Genomic DNA, 9,779 nt, shown 5'->3' with positions numbered 1-9,779 from the left:
CGATGGACTGACAATCTGGGGTGTACCCCACATTTCTCCCATACACTGCTGGAGATAGGCACTGACCACCTATTACCCTTATGGATAAGAAGCAGAAGATGGATGGAGAACCATTAGTGCCTAGAAAAACTTATTTGGTGCACATAAACAGTTTTCAAGCATCTTGTATAAAAAGTTAAAATGAGTATGTCTATAAATTACTAAATCGCACATAAATAAAAAAGAACAGTAGGGCTTTGCAACTATTGATGCATGTAGCACATATATTGAATGTTGGAGTTGGGTATGGTTATTTGTTTTCAACAATGGTGTCTCCCTTGGTCGTCTCCTAAGTAAGTCCACTGAAGCTAATACAAGGACGAAAGGTGTGATCTGACACTGATGTTCCTTGAGCTTGACCTTTAATCTCTTTGTGAGCTTTTCTTAGCTCTTTTGTTAACATTCAATATTATGGATGATTCGTCTTAATTTTTACTCCAGGAGCCATTTTTAGGAAGGTTTGCTTAAGTCCCATGGATCCTAATTTTGTGAATAATATGTGCCACTGTGGTCACAGAAACATCATGCAGCTTAGAGGTGGTCTAATACCCTTTACCTTTAACATGCTTTTCTACAATTTTCTTTCTAATCTCTTAGGACAATTCTTTTCTTTGTTTCCTATCCATGTTGAATGTAGTAAAGACCATGTCATCGAACAGGACAGTAATTACCTGCACAATAAATATTGCAGTGTTAAAGTAACACTCAAGAGTACATTTGTCCCCACTCTCAATTAGTGTGGGACCAAATTTTCTCTAAAAGTGTTACTTTAACAATGCAACATTTACTGTGTGTAGCCTTATATGTAGACCCACTGACTGACTCTAATTGTTTGGCACACTTTGATTTAATATGTTCTTTGGTCACATTTTTTAAAGTATCCATCATTTTTGCTCAGGCCAGTGTTTAAAATTATTCTATTTGAAGCATTATTAAAAAGTAATGTCTGACTTTCATTTTTTCCTTTCTATATAATTTTTTGATCTTTTATTATTTTTGTCTGATTCAACAGATTTTTATGACCATTATAAGACCATAAGAATAGATAGAACTCAAGCTTAGTGTTCAGGCAAATAAATCCGATTAGAAGAAAGTCAGATGATGCCAAAATGTGACAGCAGAATGCTACTAAAACTGTCAGCTTGTTCTAAAACATTGCCTCAAAAAGAACAAATGTAATCAACATCATCAACATTGTTCTGTCAGTCTTTAATAATCATGTCTTTGAATCTTTTCTCAAGAAAAAAAAACAAGGATCCAGGTCTGAAAGAAATTTGCACATCTCCGTATGTGCATTCCAATTTTCTGAGCTCCCTTTGCTCCCAGTGAAGCCTTCAATCTAAACTGACATTGCATATATTCCTCCAGCTCGGTCTGTGTCAGCCAGGGTAGAGAAAGAAACAACAACTCAACAATGAGCTACATGTTTCCTGTAGTTGAAAGTCAAAAATAAGGGCTTCCATGTACAAGACTTTGCGTATATGATCAGTTTTTACAACAAGGAATAACAAAGAATTAAAAGAAAGGAACCATATGGGAGAAAGCTCTTTCTTGCTAATTTGGATGAAACTGAAAGCTGACAGATTCTTTTGGTGCCGTAACACCACTAGCTGCTTGTTAATGACTCTGAGGACTTTTTCAGTCTGCCTGCTCAGGTTTCTCTGCATTGCACTTCAAAGGGACTTGTAACTTCAAATTACTGCAGCTGAAAAACAAGTGGAAAGGAGCCAATAAACACATTTCCAAGCCTCATTATGATGCCCAGGGTAATGAAATGACCGCATTTGAATGTGTGACGCTAGTTTGTATTAGCAGCGTGGGTGAGCCAGTGTCAGTAGCAACACCTGGACGCTTGTAGACAGGGGCCAGTGCCCCTGTAAAACTGGTCCTGGCCTGTTATGGCACCTGTACTGAAAGCATTTAAATAAAAGTTTATTTTGTTTTATTGAACATTTTCCTTGATTTAAAGAGGCAAAACTATTTGCAGATGGTGTTGTGCAATTTTACCAGAAGAACATAAATACAATAAATAATTAGAACTGGAAATTAAAGTTAATTAACAGGAAATTCAAATCAAAGGTAAAACCATTAATGATTATTAAATGATTATAACTGAAATCTGCTTACTCACCAATGCTCTTTATTTTTTTATCCAAGGTTTTTATATCTAAGGATGCTTCTAGACCGGGTGTTAAAATCCAGTTGTCTTTCACCAGTTTAGTCATTTAGACTGTGACTATCACCATATAATCACCAACCAAAGGAAATTGTTGGTTGGTTTGTTAACCAAAAAGGTGGATCTGGCTCTGAATAATAAATTGTTCAATATCACAAACAACCACAGTTGAAATATTGGTATCTTTTTTACATAATAACCCCTATTGCAGTGTTATTGTATCTAATAACTATGCAAACATACACTACTGAAAATAAACCAAGTCAAGTAAAAGGCTAATCAAAAAAAAAATAAATAAAGGGAAAAAGTTTTAAGGCCTGGTGGATTCATGCATTTAGGGGTGTCCTTTAAAATAGCAGCAGCCAAATCCCTTTATTGTCTCAAAATGGGCAGAAATTGGTTCTCTGCATTTTGACCCATCCCATTAGGGGAGCACTGGGCTGCCATTGTTAGGCGCTGAGGGAGCAATCTAGAGTGGAGGCTGTTGTGATCGATCCGGTTACTTGTAGTATTTTCATTCTTAATATAAAAAAATATAGATTTTATGCACTGGAAACAAGAAAATGAAGTTGTTCTTTAGTTATTTTGAACATAAATGATCTTATTCCATTGTTGAGGAACAAATGCGAGCCAAACCCCCTGACGTCATGTCCCTTTAAATCCACGACGACCATCTTATTCTGACTAACAGGCTACATCTCTGGTACTACTACTTTGTTCAATACTAATGCTGCACCACTGAGGTCCATTATGTTGACAGATATCCCTAATATTTGTGTTATATAGTAGTGTCATAAAAATATTAGGAGCAATATACTGCACCCTTTAACAGTATCACTATCATCCATTGAGATCTCAGTAACAAACATATGAGAAAACATGTTGGAAAATATAACTAAACTTGCTAAGAAGTTTTTACTTGTGTCTACTGTCCTGGAGAGAATCATGCCCCTGTCTAAAGTGAATATATATGCCATCTGCAGCACAAAAGGACTACGGTAGAGGGTGGGTGCGGTGCGCAACAGCGCACGAGATTGCAATATCAGATGTTGTTGCCCATTTCGATTTTGAAGATAAAATCTATCTATCTATCTATCTATCTATCTATCTATCTATCTATCTATCTATCTATCTATCTATCTATCTATCTATCTATCTATCTATCTTATCAAATATAAAGTTATAATAACAGTTGGTCTAATAACTGCTATAACTATGTTTTCCATTGTGTTTCTATTCAGTTACTTTTTTGCTGAATGAAGGGGTGTGTAGGTGGGTTTGGTTATGTACCACCGCATGTGTTCCTCCCCTGCATAAATACAGCGCAAACACGAAGAGCCCATGTAAAGACAATGAAGATCTGGGGACATAATCCCGAATAGAAGGGGTATTTATTTTCATTTCTTTTTCATCATGGAAATAGGGAGTATCCGTATGAATAAACAAAAAGATACATAAATAGACAATAAATACCCAAAACAAATTAGCTGAATTTTGTTGTTGGGATTAACCATCCAGCTCTTTCCAGGATCCAAAGAGGGTTTATAAACTTTTTTTTTTTCTTCCACTGTGCGTTGTGTAACCAGAAGGGAGATGTTTTCTAACCGGGATGAGCGCAATGCGGAGACTCGTTTTTACAGAAAGGTTTTCATCGCACCTTGTGCGTAATGCCTTCAGCAGAAATAAGGATGAAGGTGTTAAAGGTGCTCGACAGAGGAGGACAGCGCGTGCTGGTGGCGTTTGGATGGCTTCTTTTATGGGCGACGCGCAGTGGAGCAGGTGAGGAGCGCCACTGCCTTTTTCCTGTTGATGCTCTTCATTTGATCCTTAAATATAATCATGCAGATTCCATTTCTACAACCTCTGTACCATGCTTTTCTGTAAAAGAGAAGCAAAAGTCTTAATCGATGTGTATAAGTGTTCTTCTTTCCATTCAGTGTAATCTGATAAACTCCTGATTCCCAGAGGTGGGATAGGCTGGATTCTTTAACAAGCAGCAGCAGTGACACCATTGCCATGTAAATTAATAATTTATAGAGTACAGAGTGAGGCTGACTTTGGTTTTGTCCATTATCTCAGCAGTGGAAACCGTATTTGTAGGATTTTATAGGGCAGACCCTCATAAAGCAGTAAAACGTGTTTAAAAGTGATTTATGTTCAGCCCTTAGATTAATAAAATCCAACAACCAACTACTAAAAGTCTCTTCAGTATATATCTCTGCTTTGCTTAGAGACTAAAATGACTTACCTTATCCGATTACAGGCACAGGGTCTGCAAACAGCAAACATCTAACTCTTGTACCTTGCCAGATATTAGAAGTTGATCTTTAACATCCACTCATGACTTGATGTTTTGGGCTTGTGTTGTGTTCGAAGCTGAAGCTTTGTGCCATTCTCAAAGATTTTCCATTTCAGGATAATTCTATATTTAGTTTGGTCCATCAATTTAGAGATGTATCTGTGCAGATTCCCTGTCGTTTCAGAGAAAAGCTTGCCTCTGCTGCCTCTGCCATGTCTCACTGAAAGGATGCTGTGTTTCATGTCGGTGTGCAATCACACTTAACACATTGTGTTTATCATATCTGACCAGAGCACTTTCTTCCACATGTTTGCTGTGTCCATGGTTTGTGGTGCACTGCTTGCAAGGCTTTAATGTACTGTACTTAACTTTAAAAATAGTCTCTTCTTCTCTCATAATAAACATCAATCTTTTGGGTCGACAGATTTTCCCACCTGAGTTGTTTATCACTGCATCCATTGGCCGGATTTTTGCTCTTCTAAAAACACCTGGCCTGTAAGATAAAAACAAAATCGCTCTTCCAGTTTTATGAGACTTTTTAAACAAGTGTGTTTATTTAACCAACTCACCTGGTTATTGTTTATTACATAATCCCAATGGTTTTACATAATCGGATCCTGATTATGAACAAATCAATGGAGATGACTGCAGTCGAATGAGAGAAGAAGTGGAGTTGGTGGAGGAACATAAATACCTTGTGTTCACCTGAACAACAAACTTGACTGCAAACAACTGTCAAGCCGTCTACAGATGGAGCAGACGGTCCTTAAGCAAGCCTAGGTCCTTCAGGGTCTGTTAGAGAGTGTTATCTCTTTTGCCACCATCTGTTGCGGTCACAGCATCAGAGAAAATGACTGAAAGAAGCTCAACAAGCTGTGTTCTAGAAACTCCTCTACAACCTCCAGAGATGGTTTAAAATAATTACTAAAATAGACAATGTTATTGACTACTGCAAGCTCTCATTCAGATTGTTAAACACAGCAAAGTGTCTTTATTCAAAGGCTGCTCCAGATTAAATGCCAAACAGACTACTGCGATAGTTGTTTTCTGCCTAGAGCTACTGACATTTACAACATCTTACTCCCTTTGGATCAATAAAGTATTTTTGAATTGAATTGAACTGAGGCCTTCATAAAATTGCTATATTTACAAATGTATACTGTGTTTGTTACAGCTTCTAGATGTGTAGACCAACCCTGCAGTCCACCCCTTGGGAATCTGGCCAGTGGCAGAGAACTTCTTACCCTGTCAAGCTGCTGTGTTAACAACAATTCCCACCAGCGTTTGTGCTCCTATCCACCCCATTTATGCCCAGATAACACTCATCCTCCTTCCTTCATGACCGACGACCCATTTTTGCACCCTGATACCTGGTGGGCATCAGGAGAAGATGACGTAAAGCAGGATGAGATCCGGCTGAATCTGGAGACAACTTTCTACCTCTCTCATATAGTTTTGGTGTTCAGGTCTCCCAGGCCTGCTTCCATGGTCATTGAGCGTTCAGCTGATTTTGGGAAGACATGGGAGGCTCTCAGGATATATGCTCACAACTGCAGGGTGGAATTCGATCTGGACGATGACCTTAATCAGCCGGGCTCACTTTGCACGTCCCGTTACTCTAATCCTCGACCTTGCAGTGGAGGGGAGGTAAAGGGATTTTCACAAAGATGTCAAGCATTTTCGGAATTTACATTCAGTGGTATTTACCTCTCTTCTCTCTTTCCTGCTAGGTAATCTTACGTACTCTGGATCCAAGCAGTGCAAGAACATTTGACCCATATAGTCCAGAGGCCCTTGTCCGCCTGACCGTCACAAATCTCCGCATCAGACTTTTGAAAGCTCAGACTTGTCCCGTGTCTATAAACTATTCAGCAGAACGGACAAACCCCACAGACTCATTAAAAAGCACACCCTCAGTACCATATGCTATTTATACCTTACAGGCCAGGGGGACATGCTTGTGCCATGGACATGCTGAATATTGCATACCATATAAAGACAATGAGGACAAAAGACAAAAAAGTGACATGGTGAGTGTCTGAGTCATGCATAGTATGGGCTACCATTTAGAAAGTTACCCATTCAGATATTGAGAGCAATATTTTGGGTTATTTAGCCTGCAAAAAGAGAAAAGCATGGGCTTGATTTTCAAAGTCACATTATCGTCACATCAATCAAACATTCATACATATCGCATTTCCTATCATAAAATTTAATAAAAAACAAAATATTTGATGTGTTAATTAAATATTTATTCAGAAAGCTAAATATTTAGCTTACAAACTAAATATTTACCCTAAAATATAATTATTAGTCACATCCTAAATGTTTAGGTCCAAACTAATTATTTATTCTGCAAAATAAATATTTACTTCCAATTTTTACATATTTAGTTTCCAAACTAAATATTAGGTAGTAAATTAATTATTTATTTACTAATTCAATATTTAGCCTCCAGTTAAATAATCATATCCTGACCTGAATATTTAGATAAAAAGTTGAATATTAAGTTTATAAACTAAATATCTATTTAAGCTCCAACCTACAATTTGAGATTGTAATTGGATATTTAGTTTTGTGCTAAATATGTAGATTGCTAAATAATAATTTATTAACAAGTGAGATATTTAGCTTGTAAATTACGTATTTAACTTGTTAATTTAGTTTGGTAAAGAAATATGGTGTTTTTTAAATATATGAATCATTTGGGGATAAAGTCATTTTGATACAAAACAAAATTCTCTAATTGCTGTGAACATTTGACTTGAGTTTGATAATGGCGTCCTATAGTACAGAGATGTGTTTGTTGGTTCTTTTAATGAAGTTTTCTTTTAAAGGATGTCAAATTTAGAAGTAAAATGTTATTCTAAAAATAAACATACAGCTAAATTGACTTTAAGTCATTGTGTATGCTTAAACTTTCCTCTATAAACTCTTCTCATAGATTTCTAAAATCCAAATAAATACTGTAATAACATTGGGTTAAAGGCTTTTTACACATCATTTCCAGGGGAGCCAAAAGCGTTTTACTTTATTTTTCTGCATAGTTTTTTTCCTTTTTTTTTTTCTGTAGTAAAATCCCAACAAAAGTATCTGTTGATCAAGTTAATTATCATGTCTTTCTTCTCTTGAACCTTGAACTGTTTTTGTCTGTGTATCAGACATGCGTCTGTAAAAATTCACTAATGTTGAATAGGAGACTGATGAGCATCTCACTTGCCTTCCAGGTATTTCCAAAGTGTCAATGCGTTCACCACACTGAAGGGGATCACTGTGAGAGGTGTGCCCCACTCTATAATGACAGGCCTTGGAGGCCTGCCAACGGCAGCAGTGGTGAACCGAACCCATGTTCCAGTAGGTGATCGATAGTTTGATCAGACCAAGTTATTTGACCTTTTTAGCCTCCAGGTCCTTGACTCTGGTCAAAATTGTTTATAATTTTTTTTTTTGTTCTCTCCTCCAACACCTGTAATGGCACCTCACTGATGTTAAAGAGTGCGAATGCCATGGCCATGCAGATAGCTGTCACCTCTCTCTGCGAGCTTGGATCTCCTCAGGTGGAACCAGCGGGGGTGTCTGTGATAACTGTAAACATAACACTGAGGGCCGCAGGTGTCAGCGCTGCCGTCATGGCTACCATCGCCGCATGTTAGTACCCCTCAGGTCTCCCCACGCCTGTACACGTAAGAGTCAACTAATTATGAATTAAAGATATAGTGGAGGACTAGGTGCTCGTCCCCATTTTCACCTAACCCTGTCCTGGGAAAAACCTGGCTGCTGAGAATACCCTCACACTGATGAGAAAAAGGATTAAAATATGAACAAAAAGGGAGCTTTTAAACATATTCTTAATGTTTTTTATTATTTCTAATGCATGGTTGCCCCAAAATGCAGAGTTCTGGTGGATAGATAAAGTCCAAGGACTACAAAATTACTTGTATGGAGACACGTTATAGTCAATGTGCTACAGTCAGTGTCGATGATTATATTCTCTGCTCAGTGGATAGCATTTCCAGCTTTTGTTATCAACACCATTCTATATCATTTCTGACAAAACATTAATATGTTTAAACGATCCCTTTTAAATCATATTTCAATCCATTTTCTCATCAGTGTGCGAAAGTTGAGGGCGATGCATGCTCCTGCAACAGGGGAGGTAATTCTCGGCAGGCAGGAATTTCTTACCATTTATCTATCCACCAAAACTCTACATTTTAGGGTATCCATGCATAAGAAATACAAAAATATTAAGAATATGTTTAAAAGTTCTGTCTTCATTCATATTTCATCCATTTTCCCATCAGTGTGCGAGAGGGGAGCTAATGCTCGGCAGGCAGGTATTTCTTGGCATAACACTGGTGTCAGACTGACATAGTGGAAAAATTGAGAATCATCTTCTGTAATGTAAGCTTGTATGAGCGATGCAAACAGCAACTTTCAAACAGAACGTCGACTTTGCCTTTGCACGCGTTTAATAGGTGTTTTTTTTTTTTTTAAGTAGAGAGGGTGGGTCTTTTTAAAAATTCGAGAAAATCTTTCACTATACCTTTAATTAAGAGGATTAAATATTAAATGTAGGAGAAAGATGGTACCAATATGTAACCTTTAGTGGTCTAATAGATGATCGAAGAAAAAGTTAATAGTTTTCACAAACAAAATGTGCATCTATCCATCTCAGGCTGCTGGTGTGATCCTCGTGGAGCGTTGCCTCCTCTACCTGGGGAGGTTGGACCCTGGTGCCACCCTAAAAGCGGCCAGTGCCACTGTAAGTCTGGTGTAGGAGGTGTGAGCTGCAGTCACTGCCTGTCTGGCTTCTGGGGGTTTGGAGAAGATGGCTGCAAACCGTGTGTCTGTCCACACAGCTGTGACCAGACTACCGGGCACTGTCTGAAAAGGTAGACATTTACAAAAACCCTGAAACAATACCCTTTCATTTGATAAAAGAAAATCTGAGCATATAACAATATAACAATGCAAACACCATTTCCAGTTTGTTTTTTTATGCTTAAAATGGCTTCCAAGCATAAGAATTTGATTATTTTTTTTATAAAACCAGATTTCATTAGAATAAATGGAGAGCATCAAATAAAAATCAACTGTAGGAGCAGATTTTTATTTAGTTTTGAGTGGGACTTTCTTGGAAACACCTGTCCTTTACACGCATCTATAGTTTCAAACACATGGCTGCCACTGATTACATTCTAGGAGAGCGGGCCCTAAAAAGTGAGCAAAAAATGATTAGTTTACAATGGCCAAGTTTGATAT

The 9,779-nt window shown here is 37.7% G+C and overlaps 1 protein-coding gene across 1 annotated transcript in view; it reads left to right on the top strand.

Annotated features, from left to right (window-relative positions):
* The first annotated feature begins 3,568 nt into the window (after positions 1-3,568).
* The window catches only part of LOC107099925 (netrin-4-like), an 8,519-nt gene continuing 2,308 nt past the window's right edge, over positions 3,569-9,779 (top strand). Inside the window, exons 1-6 of the mRNA XM_015398242.1 lie at positions 3,569-3,994; positions 5,689-6,161; positions 6,245-6,544; positions 7,742-7,868; positions 8,009-8,197; positions 9,193-9,409. Coding sequence (XP_015253728.1) covers positions 3,883-3,994; positions 5,689-6,161; positions 6,245-6,544; positions 7,742-7,868; positions 8,009-8,197; positions 9,193-9,409 — 1,418 coding nt within the window. The 5' untranslated portion in view covers positions 3,569-3,882. The remainder of the gene's footprint in view (positions 3,995-5,688; positions 6,162-6,244; positions 6,545-7,741; positions 7,869-8,008; positions 8,198-9,192; positions 9,410-9,779) is intronic.

The sequence above is a fragment of the Cyprinodon variegatus genome, unplaced genomic scaffold (assembly GCF_000732505.1).
Source record: "Cyprinodon variegatus isolate N-32 unplaced genomic scaffold, C_variegatus-1.0 Scaffold29, whole genome shotgun sequence".
Classification (NCBI taxonomy): Eukaryota; Metazoa; Chordata; class Actinopteri; order Cyprinodontiformes; family Cyprinodontidae; genus Cyprinodon; species Cyprinodon variegatus.
The sequence above is the reverse complement of the archived record's forward strand: the minus strand, read 5'-3'. Positions and strand labels throughout refer to the sequence as shown.